Source organism: Trachinotus anak, unplaced genomic scaffold (assembly GCF_046630095.1).
Source record: "Trachinotus anak isolate AG129_WGS33_773 ecotype Australia unplaced genomic scaffold, CSIRO_AGI_Tana_v1 ptg000016l, whole genome shotgun sequence".
Lineage (NCBI taxonomy): Eukaryota > Metazoa > Chordata > Actinopteri > Carangiformes > Carangidae > Trachinotus > Trachinotus anak.
The window spans coordinates 23,571,499-23,599,367 of record NW_027273867.1 but is presented as its reverse complement, the minus strand read 5'-3'; the positions used below and the strand labels follow the sequence as shown (position 1 = coordinate 23,599,367).

Genomic DNA, 27,869 nt, shown 5'->3' with positions numbered 1-27,869 from the left:
ACATAACTTATATTATTGTTATATATATGTTCTGAACACTGATCGCTTTTCTACACCTGAACTCAGACATGTGTTGAACTCACAGATAATCATCATAGTTTAGATATCGGGCATTAAAAAAATCAGTTACATGTTCATATGAAATCATGAGGAAGTTTTTCTTATGTTGTTACCATAAGTCACAACTACTTACTTTTGAAAAATATTCATAGTGCACAGAATGATACAACTATTGTGGTACCACAAGTAGTGTTCAGCGCATTTTTTACATACATTTGATATACACACAATTTTGGACACAGGTGTTGAGTTTATGCTCAGTTATCATGTCACGTATAATCTGCAGCTGAATGCAACACACTATGAGGAAACATAAGGAATCGCAGCCTGACAACATTTCATCATAAAATACACACGTTAGAGACACATGACCTGTGACGGAGGGCATGAAAGGGGAACTCACTATAAGAAGCTTGATCGAAGTGGGCAAGCGGTCAACAGAGCCTTTCAAGAAGAGATGTTCACACTTCACTTGTTCACAGTCGCTTTGCACATCCAGATTTGGAGCCCTGGTGAGTCCATCATTCCTTCTCTTCTCTTCTGTTTTTGGTCAAACTTTGCACTATTTTCACCAGTTGGTCTCTGACTGTGTCTGCCTGCTGTTTGGTGTTGAGCAGGCAGTGCACAGTGGGGTTTTAAAACTTCTTTGCTGAACACAGCTGCCTGCACTGGCTAAAGTTGTGTCCAGACAGATTAACAATCACCTGAAACTCATTGTAAAACTCCAGAAGCTGAAGATTAGGTTGATAATTCTTTGATTGTAGGTTCAACATTATCATTTGATTATTATTATTTTCTTTATTTATCTTTATTTATAGGCCCTCGTTCACGATGTCACGGAGCAAATCCAAATGATAAAAAGATACAAGGTGAAGGAGAAACAACCAATTAAAACACAGTGCCAGCTAGGAAGTTACAGAAGAGATAGCGTTAGAAATATTAACCAAGAAAAAAAAAAAAAACAATTCTTTGAGCAAACGCACAGTGAAGGTTTCATAAAATGGAAATGAATGAAATATTGTGAAACCACCTCGTTTCCTTCTGGTTGAGTTTTAGTTCCTACTATCTGAGTTGGTTTTATTGAAGCTTTTTTTTTATTTAGTGAGGCTTTGGCAGGAAGCCAGAGTGGGAGTTGCCCAGTTTGGCCACAGGTGGGGCAGCTGGAGGTAAAGAGCATATTTAGTGTGGTGAGAGGTCTGAGTTTACATTTATTATTAAAGGACCGTGCTGCTGCTGGAGCGTCGTCACCAGAACTGCTCACTTGACCTTGATGTTTTTGGGTTTTTTTGGGTTTTTTTGATCCGTTTTTGTGCAAATGTGCACAAATCAACCACACAAGGAAGAAGAAGGTGTTAGTGTCCAAAACTGTGTTCATCACATGAATGAATGAGTCTTTATTTTATTGACTTTATAACAATAAACTCAGTTTTATGTGAGGACATGACACAGAGGTTTTGTTTTCTGAACTGATGAAACAAAAGGAGAAAGTGAGGTGATGAGAACCACAGTGGAAGAGGAGGGAGGAATTTGAGTTTCTCAATTTTGTGTTTTCTGATTCTTCTATATCATAATATGTCTCATTAACTTTATTCAGATTTTACAGATTTTACTCAACATTCGGGGGGGGAGGGGGGGGGCAGAGGGAGGGAGGAGGGGAAGGGGTGATGACTCAGGTGATGTGTCATACTCTGCTATAAAAGGGAACTTTTACATTTGTCCACACAAACACGTACACATACAGTACACACACTGGGCTGGGAAGAGGTTTTTTTACTACAGTGGGAGAAGAAAGATGAAATGTAAGTTTGTTTATGATACTTTTGTACTGAGTGAGTGTGAGTGTGTGTGTGTGTGTGTGTAAGTCAGTCAGTCAGTGTGTGTGTGTGTGTGTGTGTGTGTGGAGGAGGAGGCTTTACTGCACGTGGTCTTTACTTTTACTTTCAGCCTGCAGTAGAGTTTGAGAAAGAGTCAGTGAATGAATGAATGAATGAATGAATGAATGAATGAATGAATGAATGAATGGATGGATGAATGAATGAATGAATGAATGAATGAACGAATGAATGAATGGATGGATGGATGGATGGATGAATGGATGAAGGACATTTGTGGCTGAAACACACTGATAGTTTCTGTTTTAAGTGTCCGTTTGAATTTCACAGACAACTCGTTGATTGGTGTCAGGTTGGGCTGTGATTGGCTGGTCCTCTGTGTGTGTGTGTGTGTGTGTGTTAAGGGTTTCCCTGAGTAGTTTGTACTAGTTCAGTAGTACTGGAAGAAGTACTCAGACCTTTAACTTAAGTATAAGTGCCAGTACAACAATGTAAAATACTCCATGTCAGTAAAAGTCCTGCATTTAAAAGTAAAAGTACAGAAGTATTATCCATTTTATTTACTCATAGTATTAAAAGTAAAATTACTCATCATGTAGGAAATATATAATATAATATAATAACTGACTTTATTGATACTGATGCATCAGTGTGTGAGCAGCATTTTACTGCTGCAGCGATCTGAGCTTTAATGACTTTATATACAGTCTCCTGGTTTAGTCCAGGGGTCTCCAACATGGGGTACAGGCCCCTCTGAAGGGTCACAAGAAAGGTCTGAGAGGTTGTGAGATTAATGTGACAGAAAACTGAATGTATTTTCAGTCCGACTTAGATTTTTATTTTATTTTTTTTAATTTTATTGGACTATTTGAAGATTTTACATTTACTCGTGTGTATCCAAAGACTTACAAGTGAGGGACATCTCTTCAGTTTCAGTGCAGTAAGAGATGTTGGTGCTAAGTGTTACATTTATTTAAAAAGTGCAAGGGGATCAAGTGAGGAAGTGCATCGAAACTGCAGAGTCAGTGCAAGTCAGGCATGTTAGAGTTATTTCAATAAGACCACGTGAGGAGTTTAGAGGGAAATCTGATTTTGGTGGAACGTTGCTTGTTTTATATTTAATCTTTAACAAGGCATTGTATTGTCTAATCAAACAATCATTGTCAAAACCAATCATGTCTGGGTCAGAATACACAATATTTTTATGCCTCTGTGGCCGGATGTTCTTCTGTTTGGGTCAAAGATCACTGTGGCCTCATAAAACACGTTTTTGGCCATAACCCAACAATTCATCCAGTAATTATGACACAACTTAAAATAAATAGTGGGATAAAATGATGATGTGATGACATTTTATGTCCCAACGGTCATTGGGTGTCATTCAAAGCTGTAACTCTGGAGCAGAAGGAGAGATAGGGACCAAATTTCCTGCAACAGGCTGACAACCGAGAGGCGGTAATTCTAGCTGCCTTTGTGATAGTGATAGTGTCTGATAAGGAGGTTACAGTCATAGATTCTTGCTGTGACTTGGCAAAGAGACATGGCAGCCTGCACATTCGACATTGGGCTTTCTTGATTGACATGGTGATCAGGAGGTTCCAGAGTTGGAGCCAGCTCCACCTGACAGAGCAAGTAATGAACGGTTGTGTCTGGAAACATGGTTTTAAAGCTACTGCTGGATCCGTGATAGTGAAGGTGGGTTCTGCCTTTTTCCTTCAGTTGGTGGAAAAAGGACGGACGTGTGGATGGTGAGGCTGATTTAGTAAAACGGTCCTGATCTGATGGGTTTGTCTCCTTTTTGCGGTTGTTTGGAGGAGGCATCTGCTTCGTACAAGTTGGCAGCAGAAGGCGAAAAAAAAAACTCCCCACTTTGTTGAGACATTGCAGGTTTTAGACGTATCCTCCTTCCTGACACAGGTGTATTTAATTAATTAATGATGACTGTCAAAAGTCAAAAGTGTCTGCTGCCTCCCCTTCACCCCCCGTCTATCAGGTCAGACCACTGTGGGGCTGATGTTGTGATATTGTGTCTGACTTCGACATCACATAACAATTAGTTGATTAGTCGACAATTATTTTGCAAAACGATGGTGACGCGCCTCAAAAGCAGGAGCGTGAAGCACCGTGAGTGTGTGAGGGAGGTGAGATAGGTGAGCCGCATGAATCAGGTAGGCAGACGGTGATGTCATCGTTGCACATCAGCAGGGCACTTTACTGTAATGTAATCTGCACACTCACGGTGCAGGGCAGCAGCACTGACTGTCACTGAAGGCGGAGGGGGGATAGGGAGTGAGTCAGCGCTGATGCCACTTTACCAACTTTGGCCGACTGTGGTACTGCAACAAAAAAAAAAAAAAAAGCTGAGGAGGGAGAGGGATGGAGCAGAATTTAATATCAGTCTGATACCAGGTTGTACCGGAGCCAGGTTCATCAATATCAATACTGATATCAATCACTTTTCAGTGTTCACAGGTCCTGTCATGTGAGGGAGAGAAATATGTCAAGAGGTGAATTGGCTACTTCTGGATGTATCTTAATTACCAACACATTTTTATTTTTGTTTTTTTCTCATTGTGTGAATCCTCTGAACAGCAGCTGAGATGCAAATATTGCAGCATTAGGGAAGGTTTTGTGCGTGCTGGATGTGATGTAACATGTGGTGAGTGGATTTTTTTCTGGTAACACTCGCAGCGTCGATCCGGGCACTTTGGACCGCAAACTAGGTCGGTTATACTCACACTATTGTGACTTTTTGACCCATTTGTTAAACTTTCCCACAGTTTATAAAAAGTTATTTTTGTGCGTGACGTCAATGCAGTGCACTGTAGATGGGTTAAAGGAAGCAAAGGGGAAAAAAAAACCTTGAATGACGTCTCAGGGGAGAAACTTTTACTGGAATGAATTGCACCAACGAGGTGTTCAGTGTCCAGTTCTTGTAATACAGTAGACCCATGGGAGAGACGCACAAACAACCTGCCAAGTTAGTCGTTGATTCCAATAAATGAAGCCAAGACAACCACTTTCTTCTTCCTACTGCAGAATTTGGAAAAAGTTTGCCTATTGAACAGGTTGAACAAGTTGCACTGATTAATAGAATTGATTTACAGCTTTATTTTTAGATGAATTTCCTTCTAGGGAACCAGTGGTTTCAATTCATTTCACTAGACTGACTTCTGCTGAAGTAGCAGTTGTTTCTTTTTCCATCAAACTAAACACTGGGCTTTATTCTTATTCTTGTAATTCAATGTTGCATTCAAGCATAGTCAGACTTACCAGGTTTAAGACCAGATAGCTGCTACAAGCGTTCACAGACTATATTGTCGGAAGATAAACTGGAAGATAAAAAGTTCTTTCTTTGCCTTTGATTTAAAGCATCATTCAACATCTCAACAGGGAAGGGTTTCGTGACCTTGCTTGCTATCTCCTGCTTTTCCAATATGACATTTACTGTTTTTACCAACAAGCCAAAACATGATCCTGGTTATCTAATATGAGAATTCACAGGTGTCACCGCTCTTGTTGGGAAAACCCCTCCTGGCTTTCTACCAAGATAACTTCAGCTTTTCAGGAGCCAAAGAATAAAACCTGGTTTGTTTTAACTTTAGACCCATATTAATTGATTTTTATTGGCTATTTGGGGACAGCACGACAAGCTATAAATTGAACTTTAAAGTTGCAAGAACCAAAACAATGAGCCAGAAGACACCAAAAAGCTCTATAGAGCTGCAGAGTTGGGTGATAATTCACTGTGGGTTCATCATGGGTGACACCTTTCACAATAGACATTATTTACTAACATAAAAAATTTGATAAGTGCACCTTTAAGTTGAATGAGTATTCAGAGTATAGAGGGAGCATGGAGTGTAAATCAGCAAGATTAAACACACAAAGTCTTCACATCCTAAAAATATCATGTTGAAAACTCTCACAGTTTGCAGGATCAGTGGCAGATAATGTTTCCTCGGTTTGGTGGTTGGTTATGGAGGAAGTTGATGGGCACTTCAGAGGTTCACTGGAAGTTCGTGAGAGTAAAAGCTAAGGCAATGAGGCGTTCACTGTGTCAGAGAGCAAACACAGGAAACTCCAGTGTTTCTGTGCAGCATCTGACTCAGCATAAAGAAAGAGCACGAACCGGAGCAGAAAGAGTGGAAGCGTGTGAGACGTTGCATGTGTGCTGGCATTTAGTGTGTGAGTGAGTGTGCTGACAAAACGGCCTGCTACATGCATCAAAGACGGCCGGTCCACCCTGCTTCTTAAGCAACTTTCTTCTGAGCTGTAATGCTGCCACAGCTCTTTACTCTGCCAAACACATGACTGTACACACCGGTGCTGGGGGCTGTTTTTCTAATTTGACAGATGTTTTTAGCTGATATTTTATTCAGTAATTTTCCAGTAGCCACACGAAGTCTTGTTTGTGTCTTTAACAGATAGATAATACATGTAGAGAAACAATGATGCATTAACTGATGTTTGGTGGCGTATGTTGGCAGAAGGCCGTAAGTACACTCATTCACTGGCTGCAGCTTTGGATGCTTCAAAATGTTTGGTGTTTAAACGTTTCTCTGGAGGCAGAAATGCAGAAGTTGCAATTAAACCACAGATTGTTTCAATATCAGGCAGGAAACAGGAGAAGTGAAAGCTCTTAACCTTTAGGTTTTTACCTATATATCACCTCATCTCAGCTCATAACGACTGGCTACACTGGAGATGCGGTCAAACAGGCCAGACTGTGTCTACTTTTCTGGCTGGAAGTCAATGTGTGACTCATAGTGAGACATATATTGTACAGTAATTTAATTTTCTCTGGAGAAAATGGTTATTTTTTCAGACAAATGACAGAGTCATACCCTAGGTCTTGCAATAAGATCCCAACATGACTTTTAATTAGTAAAAACATTATATTGCAGCTGTTCATGTTTCCTGTTTCCCTGCTCAGTCAGTGCTGATAAAGACTGCAGCTTCCACGTGACTCTGAAGAAGTGAAGAAAAATGACATGATGGAGACACAGAAGTGAAGATTTTTTTTAGTATATGGCACCAAACTGCAGGTTGTGTGTACATGTTAGAGTTATAATCCTAAAGAAATCTTTACATAATGTAAAGAAACTTTAATGAAATCACATCCCATTTCTGACACTGTTTATCTACAATCAGTGTATTTACATTATGTAATCTTCTCTCCATACAGTAGTTTCCATTGTCAGTAGTGGAGTTCACTGGATTCAAATTACATTTACACTCATGAGGGATTCACAGGAAACAACACATATGTATATAATACAGTTTTTGTATTTATTTATTGTGCTTATTCAATTTGTGCATTAAAAAAAACCTGATTGGAAACTCAGACGATTCCATCACAAACCTCAAAATAGCACAAAACCAGTTTTCAGGCTTGGCCGAGGAGGAAAAGTTGGTGTATCGGTAAAAGCCAAATGTGACGTTAAGTGGAAACAGATGGATAAAGTAAATAAACGAGGACCTGCCTCAGCTCCACTGATGAGACTGAAAACAGCAGCAGAGGAAAAACATCAGGTCTGTGTGAAGAGAGGATTGATGATATGGTTTCTACTTTTTTTCCCTGGTGCTCTTTGGATTATACCATCCTGTTGTGTCCTCTTCTTCTGCACATTAATTCACACTTTCATTTAGAACAGTAGAATTTGTGTTAAAGTTGGATGGAAACCTGGCTGTTGTTATCAGCGTGACTGTTTACTGTTCACGCTCCTATCACTGTATCTGAGCTGAATGAGGTCAGGGTTACTGCTGAATCACAGGGAGGCTTTTGTTGTTTCACAGGAAACACAATTTATTTGTCTCCTGTTCATCAAAAAAAAAAAAAGAAAGTGGGACAAAAGCACCACTGTTTATTGTCAGCCTATTTTCTAACCTAGTGGTCTGTCTGACTGCTGACATTTGCTGTGCATTTGTCTCCTGCCAAGACTGAGATCTGAGCTTAAGCTGCTCAGACCTGGGAACTGTGACACACAGAGAGCGAGCTTGTCGTCCACCACAGTTTGCTGCTCTGTTACGTCAGACGCAGCCGTCGCCTTGTTTGTTTGTTGAAAGGTCACAGACATAAAAGGTCAAAGTTTGACTGAATTAATTTACGTCAGTGTCCACATACCAACTTTTTCCAGAGTATTTTGGACTCAGCCTTCAACAACAGGTGGAGTTTGTTCAAACTCTGACCGCGACATGCAGTGGAAAGCTCTGGGAAAAATCTTGTTAGTGCGACTTTGGTTATGATTATTTAGTCAGATTACTTTTCCAAAATCTTAAATGAACCTTTGTCCTCAAGGTTGAAGTTAAGTCTGATTAAAGTTTGCGCCCAGGAGGATTTAATACTGATTACATTTATTGAAAGATTTTGTGACATAGGGATTTTTAATAACAAATCCACTGTGACCTTTCTTAGACATAAATAACTTCTTCTTTTTCTTCTTCTTCTTCTTCTTCTTCTTCTTCTTCTTTCGGCTTCTCCCTTCAGGGGTCACCACAGCGGATCATCTGCCTCCATCTCTCCCGATCCCTTGCCTCCTCTACAGACGTACATAACTTAAGATATTTAAATAACAACAATTATAAATTTTGTTTCTGTTGCAAACTTCGAGAATAACAAAAAAGTTTTTATGAATGATCAATAAAAACAGGAAGTAGAAGCACAAGGAGGAAGTAAAACAGAGAAAACTAACAGTGATAACATAAACCTATAAAAATAGCTCTGAAGACTTTGTTTCTCACTGTAATGAATGGGACACATAGTTTTTAATATTGAATTGCTCGTCTAAAATTGCTCACATAGTTAAACAGACAAAACTGCATGATGTTTTGTCTGCTAAGTGGTTTTTCTGCTGTAAGCGTGTGAGCAGCAGTAAAAGCATTTAAAGTGTCAGACACTCCTGACAAAGTGGATGTTTTCTCTCTAAAGAGCGCAGCCCGAGGCGCCTCCCTGCTGATGTCACCGCAGTGAGATTAATCTGAGTCAGACCGCTCTGCCGGCTCCCCTCTCCTGTTCCAGCGAGAGGCCCAGAGCAGGCTGGGAAAAAAAAGAAACACCCACAGCATACCTATCATTCCTTATCCCTGATCTAACACTAATGGACAGTTCATTTCTTTGTTGCCCTGGGTAATGGGATTTTTGAAGTTGCATCAACCAGTGGAGAGATTTACAGACATGAACTAATCTTGATTTCCTTGAGCAGAGATCATCGTTGATTAAATACTTGAGAAGAAAACTCAAGAGACCGAGACAAAACAAAACACAGAGGATTCTCATATCAAAACACACCAGCTGGATTTTTATTCAGCTAACTGTAGAAGAATAAAGCTGCACTCATTATTATTTTTATATCAACAGTGGATTAAATGACTGCCTGAATGTGCAAGCTGCTGGTCTTAGCAACAAACCCTCAGAGCAGCATTAGTGATTATCTGGTGAACAACACAAAGCATTTAACACTAAAACAAAGCTAAAGGGAGAATAAATATTCAATCAATTAATCAATCAATCACTTAGATTTTATTTGTATAGCACCTTTCATACAGGTTAGTGCAATAATGATAATAAGTTCAAACAACTTGAGGCTAATGTACAGTATATGAAAAATAGAAATAATAAAAAAAATACTGATAAAATCATAAAATGGACAATGGCAAATAAAATAGATGACATGAAATAATAATAATACAATAGAATAAATAATAAAATAAAGAAAATAATAACAGGGCAGCATGTTGGTGCAATGGTTAGTGCTGTACCCCGCCCACGCCATGTCCAGCCCCGACCACCAACCAGTTGTGAGTGCTCGCAGAAAAAAAGGATAGAAATCTTGGTAATTCTTCACAACTTTGGTCTGATCTGTGTAGTTTTGGTTCTGATTTGTATCAGTTACAATATTGTATTTATCAGAGTAACAGCTACAATCGACAGAGGGACAGATGTATGACTGGTTCAATGTTTAGACAGGTTATAAACAAGCCATCGGTTTAATAAGATTGTAAAGCTTATTTGGGGGTAAACCTGAAAGTAAACACACCAAAAATGTCAAAGGTCAAAGTTGAATCTGTAAACTGGGATGGATGTTTACAAAAGACAATCTGGGTAATAATATTACAGTCCATTTCCTCTCTTTTAATTAAAATAAATTGGCTAACGTGCAGGTTTATTTAAAACCTGAGTGCTCAGCTTCCTGACCTATCACAAGGAATCGAACGCTTTAATATAACATAATTAACCTGTCGTGTTTATGTTTCCCTGAATTCATATTATCAGTTCGCAGGAATCTGTCTGTGCATTTCCTCCTCTCACACCCACGCACATTCAGCTGCTAAATATGATAACAGTAAAACAGTGTCTGACCTGTTTCAGAGTCTAAACCTTCATCTCAACTGCTGCTCTTATCTGATTTTTTGAATGACTGTTTATGTCTGGATCACAGGATGCAACTTGTATCTGATACCAGAATTAACTGAAAGTGATGCTGAAGTTTTTTTGGCACTTTGCAACCTCAGTCCTCACTCTTCTGCTCCTTTTTTTGAAGCACATTTCATTTACACTGCATGCTATGCTTCCCTGGCAGACGCCTAAAAACGATGCCAAGTGTGTCAGGTAAAGGGTGTAAGATTTCCTGGCTGCTGTGGCAAAGACTGAGGCTTTCACAGCGGCTGGGCGCAGCTGCCTTGGGATTAATGTTTTGCTGCATATCATGTGGTCTCAATCTTGGTTGGAAATTAAACAGTTTCCACGCAGCTCTGTGGTTTTCTTAGTGATTCACACACAGCAGGTCTGGGTCAATGAGAGGCAGAGAAAATGAGTGCAGCCCAGTCGCCACCTGTTTGTGAGAGCAGCTGTGAGCACTGCAGCTCAATATTAGTCAGCTGTATAATCCTCTTTGAAATGCACGATGGCTGGAAAACTTGATTTTAGGGTCTTTATTGGTTCTTTTCACTTTAAGTTAAGTGAAGAAAATATCTTCACCAGGTTGATGTGACCACAAACAAAGAAATAAACACTGCACAAGAGAAACAGCTAAACGTCAGTGCTTGTATCTTTTTCTTGTCTTTACAGTGATTCCTGACTTCACCTATTGTCTTCTCCAACTCTTGCTATTGGCTGAGCTGTTTCTCCATTCGTCGTCTCGTCCCACCCACGGCTCCTCCCTCTGTGGTGTGTTGGGATCAATAATCCATCAGGTGGACAGGCTGGTGAACATCTCCAAGAAGCTCCATGAGCTGGTGAGCATCAGCCCCACACACAAGAGTGTCCGGGTGAAAAAACAAGCGGGAAAATAAATGTCGTGGAGTAAAAAGTACATAGTTTAAATGCACTAAATGTGGTGGAATAGAAGTATAAAGTAGCATAAAATGGTAGTTAACAAGTAAAGTACAAATCAGTACTTGTTCTACCTGAGTAATTGTATTTAGTTACTTTCTACCATCAAGAGTAGATTACTTTATTTCAATATAAGATCTCTTAAAAACACTAAATCAGTTAAAAACAAAGATCACAGCAGATAAATACAATTACAATTATTAGAGATTCTCATACATGGGGGTATTATATTAATTTATTTAATTACATAATCGTCTATGGCTTTAATTGGATTTAATTAATTATTCTCCACTTACACACATCATCGGCAAACAGCAAGCTAGAGAGAAAAATTCATGACCTCATTTTTATTTCCAATCAATAACACACGGTCAGACAAAGAGAATGAAAACGTCTTTCAGAGCCTCCTCTCTCATTCTTCTTCTTGCTGCTCTGAAGTCGTGTAGTAGTTGTATCTTAACAATGATCTTTGTTTCCTCCTGTTTCCAACAGTCAGGTGATGAACTCCTAGACGTTGCTGCTGTGGCGAACAGACTTCCTGGTCTTCCTAACATGCAACACACTGCTGCACATTTGAGTTCACTCAAGGTAAAGTTTGTAAATGGAGGAATCCATCTCTGATTATTGTAGAAAACGCTCTGCGTGTCATCTGCTTCACGAAGTGTGTACGATAACCGCCTCTTTAATGTCTCCACAGGTGAACGAGTCCCTTTCCCAGCTTTATGTCTACGCTCAGTCCTTTAAGCTGCACACAGACTGGTTGAAAACAGAAAAAGACAACTTCAGTTTGCCCTCCCAGTCAGCTGAGGGCGCCAGCACTCACCTCCTGCGTCTGTCCAACCTCATCGTCATGTCTCTGCACCAGGTGAGAGGACCGGTATGGTTCAGTGAGGTCATATGGAGGACAACTCCACCCAGAATAAAACAAAAATTTTACATTGTAAAAGTATACAGAAGATTATATTGTTTTTACTGTCTTCATAAAGATAATCAGGCATAATAATAATAATAATAATAACTATTATTATTTTTATAAGTAAGAGGACTCTGTAAAATACGAAATTGAAAATCAAATTTAAATTGAAATTTACTACATGAAAATACCTGAAAATTACATGCTGAAGCCAAAATTTTAATATTTCAAAACTTGAAAAACACTCACTATATATATATATATATATATATATATATATATATATATATATATATACATACTGATTTTACCAGTGGGAGACTGTTTGTCTCATAAAGAAAGAAAGAATGTGGAGACAAAAAGACAAGGCGGCAAAAACAAGTCACAAAAACAGAAAATTTCACTGCTAAAAGTCTGGATTCACACAGAGTATGTATGAAATGTTCCCAAATTGTGACCCATAAACAAGCCTCATGTGTCCCTGTGAGTTCACAGTTGTGTTGACATTAACCATTCTCTCCGTCTTCAGATGAGCGAAGAGGTTCCTCAGCCAACGCCTCCCTGCCTCCCTGTCGCCTCCACGACCTTCGATGTGCTCCAGTTCTCCGTTGAGATCTCTGAACGTTTACAAACCTTCTGCGACTGGTCAAAAAGAGTCTTACGTCTTCTCAAGACACAGTCCCGCTGCCCCAGACATTAAGAGGCTGCCCTCTACAAAAGCAAATCATTTGATCTCATATGATTTTTACTCAGCAAGGACTGTTAGCCACATCCATATACCATGGATGTATTATAAGAACTGGATGACGGATCTAAAAATGGCCCCCATTCAGTTCAATACAAGCTGCTCGCCTGGCGCATACGCCGAAAAAGTTTCTGGCTTCCGGGTTACTTCCGCGTTATGCGGCCCATAGAGACTGCGCAGTAGTGTCTCTCCCATCATGCCTTTGGGCGATGAGAACGAGCGAAAAACGTTCGCGATCTGTTGCTGCGCGTTCACGAGTGCTCTGCTGGAGGACTGATGTTGAACAGATGTTTAATCCAGGACCGGATTATACAGCAACAACATTCAGGCTGAAGCTTCAGAGCCGAAAGTCACATTAAAATCAACATTTTAAAAAGTTATAACCAGGCAAAAATATTACGTTGAAATTGTCTTTTAGGCAATTTTAAGATATTGATGCTGCATGTGACAGAAAACTACAACTCATCAGATAAAGTTATCACGTTTACTTTCTGTCATTGAGCAGCAGATTATACGACATGTCTTCTTTAAAGAACTGCAGGGCTGTAGTGAAGCTTTATGTCCCGTCACTGCTCTATGTTTCACTGTTGCACAGATATTTGATTTGAAAATGAAAAATATATCAAAATTATTTTTTATAAAGATGTAATTTAAATGATGAATGCCTCTGAACATTTACTGTACACTGAGCTCACACTGAGGGAGGTAGAGGCGGTGATGAGGCCGGTTCCTCCCTCAGGGACAGAGAGGGGCCGCGGGCTGCAGCGGCTCAGGCCCCCGCTGCTGACCCGGAGGACGCTGCGTCCAGGCCGGACTCAGTTCTAGTTGAACCCGCTGACACAGTGAAGGTCCCTCATCTATAAATACTGAGGCGGTGGTTGTTGATGACAGGTGGTGACCTGCAGTCAGGAGGAGACTCTGCTGCTCACACATCACACAAACTATCACAGAAGCTCAGTGACTGAAATTAAAACACCTGAAGAAACTGACGGAGGAAGTTATTAAAATCATATCAGTGTCTCAGTGAATCCAGTGATGCGGCGAATATATCGATTAAAAACAATTACATTCAATTCAATTCAATTCAATTTTATTTGTATAGCGCCAAATCATAATATACATTATCTCAAGGCACTTTACAGGGTAAGGTCAAGACCTTACTTTGTTACAGAGAAAAACCCAACAGTTCCCACAACGAGCAAGCGCTTGGCGACAGGGGGGAGGAAAAACAACAGAACCGGGCTCAGGGTGGGCGGCCGTCTGCCTCGACCGGTTGGGTTTAGGGGAAGATAGAAAGAGGGGGAGGGGGAGGAGAGGGGAGAGAAGAGAGAGAGACCAGGAACAGCTGTGTCGGTAATGGCGTTATTAATTAATAATAATAATAATTAATAATAATAATATTCCTGAAAAAAGTGTAAGAAGTGACGAATAAATGCGACAAAAAATCACAAAATCAATGAACTTGATGTGTAGAAGAAAACTCGCCTTTGTTGTTTATTCACTTTTCATTAACTTGTTCTCGTCCTGACATCACTAGCAGTAACCTAGCAACCATGCTCGTTCCCGAGACACAGCGGGACCGCGGATAGAGTGCGCGTACACAGCGGTGACGTCACTCAGAGAAAAAAGACTTTTCTGAGCTTTGAAAAACTTTGACACAGATTAAAACCCCGTGGATTAAACATGTAGAAGAGACAGATTGATGTTCGGCTGTGTGCACAGCTGGAGGGGTCTGTTAACAGTGTTACAGGCCTCTCTTTTACTGTTGCGCTCTGTGGGGAAAATGCTTTTTGGGGGGATTTTTCGCTGCAATACCACAAGTGGCCCCTGGAAAAAAATGGCTGCAAGGCTGAGCGGTGTCCAGGTCTGATAATACATCCATGGTACAGACATATACACGTTGAGCTGTGACCTGTGAGCTCAGCCACCAACCTGACTCCCGCCACCCTGCAGTCCACAGCGCCGCATCGTTGCTCCCATTATAGGGGAGTTCAAAATATATGACACAGTATCCATGTGTTAATAAGCCCAATTACTTGATAAATCTAGTCATTTTATGTTGATAACATTTTCTAACAAATGTTAGTTGATCTGTTAACAAGCCAAACAACTTATTTGTATAACAAGCTTGAAATATTTACGGTACAGGGCCCAGCTGTTTGGATATTTTCCATATGTGGCAACTTCCATATTTCCCGGGTGAAAAAAGTTTGGACACCCCTGGCCTAGATACAGTTTCTCAGAACCACTAGCATACTTGCATGACTAAAGAATTTCAGTTTTGTTCATTTGTTTATTTATTAAGTAAGACAGAATGTAGGGTTATCGCAGGTTTGTAAGGAATCTTGTGTATGAAACATGTAGCATTTTAAAAACTGTGGTACTAGTTCACCTGTTATGTTTACTCCCTTTAACCCGTTTGTGCCCAGATTTTTCTCAGAGTTGTAAGGCATATCATTCTATCAGTTGAGTCCCTCTGAATCATGTTATGTATTTATTTTTTTCCATTTTGTACTTTGTTTTGAAGAAAATAGCATTTGTATGACTCACAGAAATAAGCCCATGAACAAAAAAATATTTATCCTAGGTACAATTTTTTTACTCTAGAGACTTGAATGATTAAATAATTATAAATATGTTTGGGGGGAAAATCATAAGAAATTTATGAAAATTCCAGGAAGATTTGCATCCGCCATGTCTTCAGCCGGAAGGAGCAGGAAGCAGATGATGTCGTGCAATAGGAAGCACTTGGAAACCATTTTTTGGGAAATCAAAACCTTTGTCTAAGTTGTCTACTAGCACATAAGTGGAAAAAGTTGCATTAGTACCTTTGAGATTTTTTATAGTGAGTCAAAAATGACAGTGATAGACTTTGGCAACAGTTGTTGCCAGTGGGGCACAACGGGATAAGACTGTTAAAATGTTGTGGAAGTTATCATTATTTTTGTACTGCTGTTTTGTTTTTTGTTGTGTTTTTTACTATTTAGGATCCTATTTATGAGCTTTTTATATTACGTATATGTATTAATGTGAGATGCTGGCATCGTTGTTTTCTACGTATTATATAATATTTAATAATATTAATGATAATAATAACTATGTGCTGAGGTGACTTTTCCATTGCTATTTATACATTTTGTACATTTTCTTTTGTATGTTTTACATGTTTAAAGTCATTAAACGTATAAAGCCTGACCCATCAGAAAATAGCAGAAAATTCTAATTTTTTGGAACTGAGATCCTTATTTTTTTGTATCACATTTGATACGTTGGGCATTTTTGGCAACTTTTTGCTCACAGCAATGTTAATTTTAGATACAAAAACAAAGTTTGCCCATTACATTTTGAAAACACAGAACATTTCAGGCAGTTTTTCTCTTTGTTTTTCTTAACATAAAACTTTTTACAGCCTTTTTATTTCACTTTGTGGTAGGCACAAAAACAGTTTCTGTTCTTGTTCAGGCAAAGATGCACCTTACACTTCTCACAGTAGACATGTGAGAAGTGATTGCCGGTGCAGTGCTTGCATCTCTGTTGGGTGTACCATGTTGGAAAATGATCAGTGCCGTCCCTTCTCACATCGAGAGGCACACTGCAGCTTGGCCTTTCACGGGGTGGTGTTGGAGCATCTTCTGGAGACGACAGTAGTCTGCCACACTTGATTTTGGCTTTTCCTGAGCTTGTGAGAGAAGTGCCAACCAAAGCCTGAAACCTTCACAGAGCCATGGGTTTCATTTGGGCCTCTATCTTCTTCTGGCCTCTTCTGTAGAGGTTCCACACATTGATGACTGCCACTGTAACAGTGTGCCACCAGATGTACATGTACCATCTTTGGGATCTGAAGCTGAACTTGTAAAGTGCAGACCGCATGTCAAGGAGATCAACACCTCCCATGAACTTGTTATATGTTTCAACAATGGCTGGTCTGGGAACCATTATGTAAATTTTGGATTTGCAATCCCAATGTTTCACAAGCCTAGAACCTGCTCCTACTCTTTGGCAGTTGTGTTCACTGACTTGCCCTCTCTTTGTACACTGTACAGGTTTGTTTGTCCTGCAGTTTCCTGTAGCATTTCATCAGTGACAAAGTGTTTGAAATACATGTATGGTGTCCAGTCACACCTGCCCTCTGTGCCTTCCTCAACACATGCAATGAAATTGACAGATGGAGCTTGATATTGTATTTTTCTCCGTCTGTATTCTTTCCTTTTTGCATTGCCTTTCACTGACTCCTCTCTGATTGGTCAATATAGCATAGCGATTATGGTTTCAGAGGATTTGTTATTATGAAAATACCCAAAATGTATTTTAAGATGGCATTTCAGTCATTAATTAGATTAATTAAATCAATAAAATAGTGTGTGTTTGTATTGTGGTAGGCATAATGTAGATTGCATTACAAAAATGTGACATGAACTTTCAGGGATAAAGCACCTTATATACCTGCAGTATCAAATTTGATACACACATTTTTAACACAGTTTAACTGTAATATAAAGAAGGAATTATTAAGTAATTACGCATTGTTTCAATACAGCAAATATTTATTTAAAAAAATGAGTAACAATATAAATGTTACCCTTACCATAACTTCTTGAAAATTAGCAAAGATTTTCCTGCCAAAAGCGTGTGGATGATTTAATGAAAGTGGCCATTTTGAAAAGGCCAAAAAAAGCCCTTCCACTGCCTGCAGTGGAATGATAAATCACTGGAGGGCAGAACAGATGTGTCAGATCATATACAACAGGTTTTTAAGGAAAGTATTGATCATGTTGATAAGATAGAGGTCTCAGAAACTCGTGTATCAAATATGATACAAATGGTTTTATAGGGTTAATAACATTTGAACAAGAGATGTGACTGGTACATACTGTTGAACTGTTTGATACAATCCTACTTTATGATGATCTTATTCAGAGACAAACATACAGTTACAGAGGCAGAAGAAATCTTAGTGTTTGGAACAGTTTAGATATGATGGTGACTACTTCACTTTCTTTTAGGAAAATGGGAAAAACTAGGTTCCAATACTACAGACATGATCTGGTTTTCCTGTAGACTTTTTCAAAGGGTTGAAAAACTGAGAAATGTCACAGTTTTAGTAAAACTCTGCTGAAATGCAAACACTCGTGCAGCTCTGAGGGTAAAAGCTGCTCCTGTTCAGCTGTGAACTGAAGTAACTCACAGTGACTTGCATAATGTCAGCGTGTTGACATGTGGCCACACACACACACTTTTCCCTGTAACCAATGCCAGCCTCCAGGGAACGTCTGAGCGATGCTGCAGTTGTATGTGTGGACTGTGGTCAGCTGAGAGTGGGATCTGCTGCCCACAGAGTGTCTGGGTGTCAGAGGAAAACCCTTCAGCTGGATTAAAAGTGAGAGAAGAGGAAAGAAAGCCGTGTTGTGTGTGTAGACGGTGAGAGTGACCGGTGATTTGCTGACTGACAGATATTTTCTACACTTTTTTTTATATTATTACACAAAAATGATGTTTATCATCAAAATAAGTAACTACTAAATATCATCATGCATCTGCTACAGAAAGAAACATGAAAGAGCACATCATTATGCTGCAGATCAATCATAATCAATAATGTATTTGTTATTGATTTACTATTTTCACATAGAAAGAATCTGTGTGTATTTATGCTACAGCACAGTCCATGTCTCAACCAGTGCAGGATAATTTCAGTCTTGTTGGTGGTAATAAACAGAAGTTACATTTTAGGAATTTCATATAATATTCAAGTAATTATCAAGATTATGGTGGAAAAACTCATTTGCTAGGACATTTACTGTAATTTGGCCAAAATGTTTCTCTGTCTTATTTATGCATGAATATTTATTTTCATTTTTTATTAAACTTTTATTTTTACCAGACAAGACATTAAGAACACGATTATTATTCACACTGATGGCCTGGGAAGTGTCAGGAGACGTTTGACACATAAGACAAACAAAACTAGAGAAGAATGAGTGAATCATCAAATCACTGCACTGTACAGCAGCCAAACACACACACAAACAGACACACAGACAGACACACGTTTGTGCATTTACACATGTTAAAGTCAAGTTTCTATCGAAATTCAGATACAAATTTCCAGAAAACCTGCAAAAGAAAATGTGAAAAACATGTTTCTGATGTTTTCATCTGCTTCAGCTTTTCTTTTCTCCAGTGTCGGTGACCTCATGATTTATTCACTCGACCTGTTTCCATTGCACTTTTTTTGCTTTTGCTTTTGTTGATACACCAGCTGTTCTACTTCTGCAAAGCCTAAGAATCCTTTGGGATATTTCCACTTCATGCTATGAATCTTATGCTGCATTCACGTCATGTCAGAGCTGTCGTTATTAAGTTTTCTGGGCAACAAGTTGTAATTACATGTGAGACATTTTGAGTTTTAAAACTTTAACCAAACCTTAAAATCAAACAAATATGGACGCCTCACCTGCCAAAGACTATTCTGAACCCAAATTAGGAAGGTTGGAAGCAAACACACATTCGCTCATTCACACACTCACACACACATGTATGACACTCTTCAGGATCCAGCCCACATTGCAGCAGCAGAGGGAGGACGGGGGGAGGAGTGGAGGTGAGGACAGATCGCTTTAGGATAAAAGTTGCAGCAGCAGACATGAAATCCTCCAAAGAGCCAGCTGCACAGTTTGTAGAGTTCCTCCTCTGACTGAAATCTGCAGAGCAACCAACTCGACCGCAGCCGGCTGAGATCTGACAGAAAAGTGACAGAGCAGCAGATGAGAGTCCCAACAGGTGCACCTGCTGAGTGAAGAGCAGAACGTAAATCCAACTGAGGATCAAAGGCACTGAACTGAACTCCAGCTGCAACATGACAGTAAGTCAGAGCTGGTGCAGGGATTCGCTCGCTGCACCGAATGCACCATGGGGAAAATGTGCAGAGATTAAAGGGTCAGTTCATCCAATTTGTGAAGAAAAAGAAAACATATTTTCTCAGTCACCTGTTGTTGAATCTAGTCATGCAGTTAGTTTTGTTCCCATCAGAGCAGCTGAGTGTTCTGTCAACACCGGAACAGAATAGAGGTGAATAGACTTAGAGTTTCGGAGATCACAGCATTGATCAATACTGTGAACTTTTTCACTGAAAGGACTTTCTACCATAAAAATAGCTGCTGTGAAAACAGTGTCTGTGGATCATCCACAGCAGCAGAGACAGTGATGTTGCTGGACGCAGAAATCTCAGATACAAATGGATCAATCAACCAAACACCACACAACCTGCCTGGAGAGGTACCTGCAGTGGCATGTGAGAAAGAAACTTGTAATTTGGGTGAACTGACCCTTTAAAATCAGATGTAGAATAATTATCAGTGTATGAGCAGATACAGTGCACAAAGTGGTCATAAGTAATACTGTCTCTTTATAGTCTATCCAGTCAGATAAGCAGTAAAACTTTACGTGCAGTGCTTTGTGAAAGTGATTTTAGAGACATAATTATCCTTTTCTATGATATAAATAACATTTTCTTTTCATAGTTACTCCATGAATTATTAAGCTATTTATTTTATTTGCAGAGTTTTGTTTTTTTTCTTCTTTTGTCTTCTGCTTACATCCTGTCTGATAATATGTCTCATGATTTCTTATGAGCATCACGTGTTGTGAAATTTAAATTGATCATTTTAGAAAAACTGTAATAATTATAGGTTTTATATGATTTTTGCACATATAACTACTGGCAGTTTACCAAGAAATGACAAAATTACAGCTTTTATTGCACGTGTTAAATTGCAAGTTAAAAAAGAAATGTAACAGCAAATAATTCCTCAAATGAATGTTTAATAAAAATGAATATGTGGTATCAGATATTGATTGGAAATGTCAGAAATAATTTACATTTTCACTTATCTTTGTTCTGTTATTTTCTCTCTTTCATTCTCTCTCTCTACATATATAGAGATATATATATACATGTTCTTGTTAATGTGTGAAGTTCACATGCTCTGTTGTGGTAAAACATGTTTAAGGTGGACACTTTAAAAGCTGAGTTGACTCATGGATGTGTGCCGGTGCTGACAGAAGTGTGTACGTCCCAGTACACTGACACACACACACACACACACACACACACACACACACACACGGATGGACAGAACATCTTGTCATTCATCATGTGGATGTTTGTGGTCCTCAGGGATCCATTACCATGTAGGACATCACCAGGACATTTATCTCTGACACATACATACACACACACACACACACACACACACACACTTACATTGCAGGTCCAACGTCATGTGTCTGCCTTATGCAACCTTGGCGTTGGGCCCGTCATCGCTCACAGAAGCAGTTGCAGTTGTTCTGTTCTGGCTCAGACTGGAGTCACCTCCTCTTTCACTCATTTAAACCTGATCTGCTCTGAGCGCGTCAACTACGCAGCCCACTGAATACCCTCTGAACCCCTGCCCCTCCACACCTCCGCCTGCACCTCCACTGGATTATTCACACCATCAGCAAACGTTTTATTTATCTGAGCAGGAATATGAATGTACCGCTACATCATCATCATTGTTTAGTGAAAACCATCCATCTGTTAATTTGGTGATTTTGTTTTTTTCTGCTGAACTGAAAGACTAGGAGTTACTTTAACTTTTAAAAGCTTAAAATTAAAGCAGCTATTTAAGTTGACTCTATTTTATTTCCAATAACCTTTTATTTCCGCTGCCAAACTCAATATAGACACAATTTAAAAGCAACTTTATTCACTAATTTAAAATTTCAGCCTTAGGTGTTAAAAACATTTGTCTCAGACTGATCTCAATGACTCAGTAATTAGATCAGGACACAAACAGTGACGGGGCCAGAGTTCAGCTTCCACTGAGACCACCCACACTAAAAATACTGTCACACTTAGTGGAAAAGCTTTTTACAGAGAAACAAGGAAATCTGTAGCAGCCGCTGCATCATGATGCTGATTTTAAATCTTAGGGGTAAAAATCAGCATGTCAATATAAAATGTGTCCAAAATTGTGTGAGCGTTTGTCTCAGTGACTGCTGGTGTGAACGGACGCCCTGCTGAGCATTCTGTGTATCTGTGTGTAGCGCATTCATGGCTCTGAGACGTTCTCTAATGAGCTGTAATGAGCTGGCCCCTGTGTGGACACATAGTGACACCAAATCCCAGCCGGGGCCCACGGGTGGCAGCTGTGGTGGTGGAAAGATCGACGTTCCACCAGACAAAACAAAGACCTGTGTGTGTGTGTGTGTGTGTGAGGATTTCATGAGGCTATTAACAGACATGTTTATACCCACGGATCAGTGTTGCTGGCGTCGCCATGACAACAGTCATCATGACAACAGTTGTTGCTGTGAGGGATTCCACTCAGAAGAGCTTTAACCTCTCAAATTCAGTTTCTGTTCAGCTCAAATGTTGCAGTATAAACTCTGATTCAAGCTTTTAGACATTTAGTCAACATTATTGTTTCTGACGAATCAAATATGAAGCAGGAAAATGATTAATTTGGTTCTCAAGCCCTTGATCCATGCCGCCTCCCTCCCTTCGTTTAATTATTGAAGCATCATACGTGGATGTCAACAAGTTAACAGGCGGGATTCTTGTTGACCGCACCAGGAAACACACAGGTGTGAGTAACAGCATTAGCGATGACTGTCTTCTATAAAACTGTTCAGCACCAGCGTCCTGTGTGTGATTTCTACGTCTCTGACATTACAAACACATTTTGAAGGAAAACAGAGCAGATTAAGTTTTCTAGTAACATCATGAGCAACCTTCATGCTGAACGTTTCTGCAAGATGTTCGCTGACATTCATTTGCTGTGCAGTGACGACAGGCTTATTAAAGCTTTCATGGCTCTGTTTAGCAGTCGGTTTAGGTTGGGGAAAGATTGTGGTCGGGTTTAATAGGCTACGGAAAAGTCCACAGTGACTACAGACTCAACATGGTTTTTTTTTCATGTTTAACCAAAACCACAAACTTTTGCTAAAAGTAACCAAAGTGATTTTGTATCTCAAACCACAGACAGGAGTCAGGATGCAAGCCCCAGTCTTTAAGGGGGTTTCCACCTATATGTAGTGCAAACCTTAGTCAGACAAGGTGTATTGATTAGTATTTGTATGTGTATCTATTATATATGATTAGTCTAATTACAAAGATCTGTGACAAGAGTGAATGATTGAGAAAAAACAAAAAAATGCATGAACTTACTCGCTAGGGAATAACGTCTGCTTAATATCAAGCCAGTGACATTTTTGACTAAATCAGTGTTTGAAACATGACTAAGCATCTGGGACGACTCATGACGAGGTCAGGATCTGTGTAAGAACTGCTCGAGGACACATCCTGACCAGGCCAAGCGCAGATTTTGTGAAGACTTTTTGTCTGAGATCTAAAAATGATGTGTGGGGCTGTCATGTAATCTGTATTGGCCCTAATCAAACTTGTTTTTATTCTGTTTTTTTATTTTCCAGGCTGCCACTAAGCTCCTGGATGAGATGTGCCATCTGACGGCTCAGTCTCTGACACCAATGGACACGTCGGCCCACTTCAAGGTCCTAAAGCTCCTGGGTGAAGGCTCGTATGGAAAAGTCATGCTGGCTGTTCACAGGAAGAGAGGTGAGGGGGGAAACAGACACTTGGTCATTATAGCCTCAGGACATTAACATAAGTCCTACTCTACATCAGTGTCACTTCCTCTTGTCCTCCAGGTACTCCGATGGCGCTGAAGTTCTTCCCTCGTGAGTCCACGTCTCTTTTCTCTTTCCTGAGGGAGTACAACCTCTCCCTGTCGTTCTGCACCCACCCATCCCTCACCAGAGCTCTGGGAATCGCCTACTCCACACCGTTGCACTATGTCTTTGCGCAACAAGCAAGTCTCTTTGGCGACCTCTACGACGTCATTGTGCCTGAGGTATAGAGTTTTCTCATGGTAAAACATACACCATGGCTGTGGTTATAAAAGGTGCGGTGCTTAGTAGCCGTCATAGACTACGAAGGCCGAACTGTGCCCGCCCTGGCCATTGCTCCTGTCCCCTAGCAACCCTGGCAACACATAACTTTTTCCACAACAACTTCAGGTTTTAAGACCCTTGGTTTTCACAGTTGTACCGTTAGTAGTTGAGCTTAAATCCAATATCGGTCAGTTTGCTTTCATTACCAGCTCGCAATGAACCGTGGGATAGGCTGGGCCACGGAGGATCCACCCGTTGGATCCTTTGTTGCCAAGGAAAAGAAGGCCTCATGTCCCAGCTACATTTGAAGGAGCCTTCGAAATGGGACAGCCTAGTTGCAGCCCCTGAACTGGGACACAGTTTGTGTGTATCATGGTTTATGTGCTCAGGTTTTCACAGTGAAGTGTGAAGAACCAATCCACATCACACTGCGGAATAACTGAGAGACAGAACTTTACTCTTCAGGTTCCTTCTTTCTTTTTCTGATTATAACTCACATCCCTCTCTTTCCATCATCCCCCTCCCTGCTCAGGTCGGCATGGAGGAGGACTGCTGTCAGCGGGTGGTGTCCCAGCTCTGTGGTGCACTGTCCCATCTGCACTCCCTTGGTTTTGTCCACAGGGACCTAAAACCAGAGAACGTCTTCCTGTGCGACTCCGCCTGCCGCTGGGTCAAACTGGGAGATTTCGGCATGGTCAGTTTAAAGATACATTCGTTCACCTGTTAAATGACAGCGTTTCTGAGTAGCACTGTTTTGCATGTCGCTAAAACATTTACCATACACTTATGAGAAGAAGAGAAGTGAAGACAGGGCAAAAAGAGTCCAGGGTTCAAATGATATTCTCCACAGATCCTCCAAATCTAACAGCAAATAAATGAATCTTTTACCCCAGGTGAAGGCCAGGGGCACCAGGGTCCCAGAGGTCTGGTACAGCTCCCCTTACTGCACCCCTGAGGCTGAGATTGCACGTGGAAATGAGGACAGCTGGAGGTGCATGAATGACAGGAACGATGGTGTTAAGGAGGATGAAGAAAAGAAGAAGAAAACAAGAGTTTGGGTGTCTGTGGAGCCCAGCACAGACAGCTGGGCGCTGGGGATCCTAACCTATGCCATGCTCACTGGCAGTCATCCCTGGGCTGAAACAGCCAGCGACTGCCACTCATACCTGAAATATCAGGAATGGTTTGACAGAGCAAAAGGCCCCGAAGATGAACTGGACGTGTGGGCAGAGCCACAACCAGAAAGCACACCGGATGCCATTGATTTAGATGCCTCAGAACTTGGAAAGACAGACTGTGCACCTGTAGCACCCCAGTTTGCATGTTTCACCCCGCTGGCCTGCTCCTTCTTCCAGACGCTCCTTGACCCGAGACCACGGCTTCGTGGACGGCCTGAGGAGGCGCTCTGTTACCTCGGAGGAGACTGGATGATGGAGAAGGAGAGAGTGAGGCTGGAGGAGGAGAGGAAGAAGAGCAGAGGGAAAGGAGCGATCAGAAACATGAAGGAGATGGAGGGGAGAGGAGAGAGATAAGCAGATTATCTAAACGATAAGGAAAGAGACAACACTGGTGGTTTGTCAGCTTTATAATGACAGTACATGTTATCTCAGTGTTATTTCATTAAACCTCTCAAATATTGTTTTTACTCAACAAATATAGTTTGTCTGTTTATAGGGTTTTTTTTTACATATCTTTATATCTGTTGGTCAAAACAAGCAGTTAGAAGACGTCACCTCACACTCTCAGAACTTGTGATGGTCGCTTTTCACCATTTTTTGTCACTAGGTGGAAAAACCCCCTCCCACATTTTTAACCCCTTCAAACACGAGAAACAAAACAGTGGAAAAATCCCCTTCCTTAAATGAAAACAACATGGTTTATGGGAAATCTGGTTTCAATTTTGAGAAACTGGGGGACAGTGGGAGGCCCACGGTTGTTTCAATCAGGGTCTAATCTGCTTTCAGCTGTCAATTTATTGATTCAGCAGTATGTTTTTAATTAATTGAACATATTGACTGTAGTAATAACTGTATCTTATATATCAGCTTTAAAAAGAAGTGCAACAGCTGCATTTCTGGAGATAACTTGTGTTTTGTGCTGTAACGGTATCATGTCCTTGAAAGAGACACCTCTTTAACGCGTTGCGTCTATATTTAGGTCCAGACATCTGAATGCAGAACACGTCATAGTAGGTTATGAACTGTACACAGACTGCAGTGGTGCAGTTCTACAGCCATAAACATGTCCAGTTTAAATACGACCAGAGATAAAAAAAGATATGCCACTTGTTAGCAGCTAGCAACTTTTAGCTAATGTGATTTTGTATTGTAGCACTTTATTTATCCTAAGCTGCTGCTGTGGCATTTTGTACATAACTACAAAACTACATCTTCCATTATTTTGTATGGTTGAATGTTCATTAGATTTCACATCAAAATTCAATGTATTAAGTTATGTTTTAATGTATTAAATTAGATATTACATAACAGTTATGCTGCCTTTCAGGGGTTACAATGCAAGTGTACAATATGAAATACCTGTTTATTCATGTAAGTCTCCCCTCTTTACAGACATGTGCAGTTAAAAAAAAGTAATTTAAACACAATAAAATCACTGTTTTTGTAAATGTATCTTTTTTTAATAACAGTACGATGAACTGTCCAATGTTATTACATCAGCACATCAACTGAACTCTCAATCTGCCATTGATCAGCAAATAGATAGATTTTTAAATTGATTTAAAGTACACTGACCTCAAAAAACATGTCCCAGCACACTGATGACTACGCACACACACTGACACACACACACACACACACACACACACACACATACACAGTGAGGACCATCTGGAGAGCTTCCCCAGATGTTTTTAAAAATAGATCCATGGTCGTAAATCTGACACTACGATCTTTCAGCACCGTGTATGAGCCGCGGCCCACGGCTCTGACCCCCTCAGCCTCAGAGTCCAGCCAAGTCACACACTGAACACATTTTCTCATGCAAACACAATCAGCTGGAGACATACTGGAGAGGTGGATTTCAGCACAACAGTGAACCACACTGACACCAAACATGGATAATTAACTGCAAACACTGGTCTTAGATGGTAAACAGAATTACTATATGCACACTTTGATGCGTTAACGCCAGCATTTCTGCCTTAACACACTGTCCTCTTGTGTTTATGTAACTTATATCTGAAACTGCACGCTAGCTTATTAACACTCCCACCTCTGGTCTTTGTTTCCCGGGCTGAGAAGGTTGGCAGGGCCGACTACTGTATGATTTGTTTACCAGAAAACATTTGATCTTTGCTGCTTCTATGGAAAAGGGAAAGTCCGCAGCATTTACAGAGCAAAGGGGGGGGCTGATGTCAGAGGGAGTGCGGGAGCAGCGGAGGCCGCAGAATGCTGAACCACTGCCCAGTCTAATAAAAACCAGAGGAGGCGTAAATAACAAGCCGAGGTGAAAACAAAAACAAAGAAACATAACTGCAGCAGATAAATCTACTCGGCCTATGTAAGGATGTAAAAGCTACACTTACCCCCACATCAGCTTATAAATATAGAATCATGGCAGGAAAACCCGACAGGTCTTTATTTCCTGTTAATTTTTTCTCAGGACTGTTATAGGACTGTCAGATGTGGGGCGGTTAACCAGATGTGCTGAACATCCCACAAAGGAACCAGTGAGTCCTCGTTGTTAAAGTCCTCTGTCTTGGAGACCAAACAATGTATTCAAAACAGCATAAAAGTAACTTTTTCACCTGTTTGTGGTGCACCACGGAGTCATCGGCTCATCAGCGGAAAACACCCACTGGGACCCACTGGATGGTTGGTGAGAACTGCAGCTGTACTGGGTGCTCGCCACACCTTTGACAAGAGACACAAAGGTGGGTTTTCAAACACTTCTGATTGGTCTGAACCGACCTCCCAAGTGCTGCAGGGATTATGTATATTTGTTGTCCAGCCCGGAAGTTAGTGTCACCCTGGTTCCCTCGACAAAAAGTTAACAGGATGTTTCCTCTGG

The 27,869-nt window shown here is 40.4% G+C and overlaps 2 protein-coding genes across 5 annotated transcripts; both read left to right on the top strand.

Moving 5' to 3' along the window:
* Positions 1–496: 496 nt before the first annotated feature.
* Positions 497–13,442, top strand: LOC139634598 (uncharacterized). 2 transcript variants are annotated; one of them, XM_071501159.1, is made up of 5 exons: positions 497–572; positions 10,963–11,129; positions 11,719–11,814; positions 11,924–12,091; positions 12,669–13,442. In XM_071501159.1, exons 1-5 carry the CDS (start codon positions 518–520, stop codon positions 12,837–12,839), a joined length of 657 nt encoding a protein of 218 aa, XP_071357260.1. In that variant the 5' UTR covers positions 497–517; the 3' UTR covers positions 12,840–13,442. The 2 variants fall into 2 exon arrangements, with proteins under 2 accessions (XP_071357260.1, XP_071357261.1); XM_071501160.1 differs by lacking the exon at positions 497–572 and adding an exon at positions 1,802–1,859.
* A 5,975-nt stretch (positions 13,443–19,417) lies between these two features.
* Positions 19,418–26,469, top strand: LOC139634145 (serine/threonine-protein kinase SBK2). Of its 3 annotated transcripts, none has more exons than XM_071500432.1 (5): positions 19,418–19,746; positions 23,358–23,502; positions 23,595–23,797; positions 24,370–24,531; positions 24,731–26,469. In XM_071500432.1, the coding sequence occupies exons 1-5, from the start codon at positions 19,741–19,743 to the stop codon at positions 25,367–25,369; spliced, it is 1,155 nt and encodes a 384-aa protein (XP_071356533.1). In that variant the 5' UTR covers positions 19,418–19,740; the 3' UTR covers positions 25,370–26,469. The 3 variants fall into 3 exon arrangements, with proteins under 3 accessions (XP_071356533.1, XP_071356531.1, XP_071356530.1); XM_071500430.1 differs by lacking the exon at positions 19,418–19,746 and adding an exon at positions 19,792–20,175; XM_071500429.1 differs by lacking the exon at positions 19,418–19,746 and adding an exon at positions 22,086–22,513.
* The last annotated feature ends 1,400 nt before the right edge of the window (positions 26,470–27,869 follow it).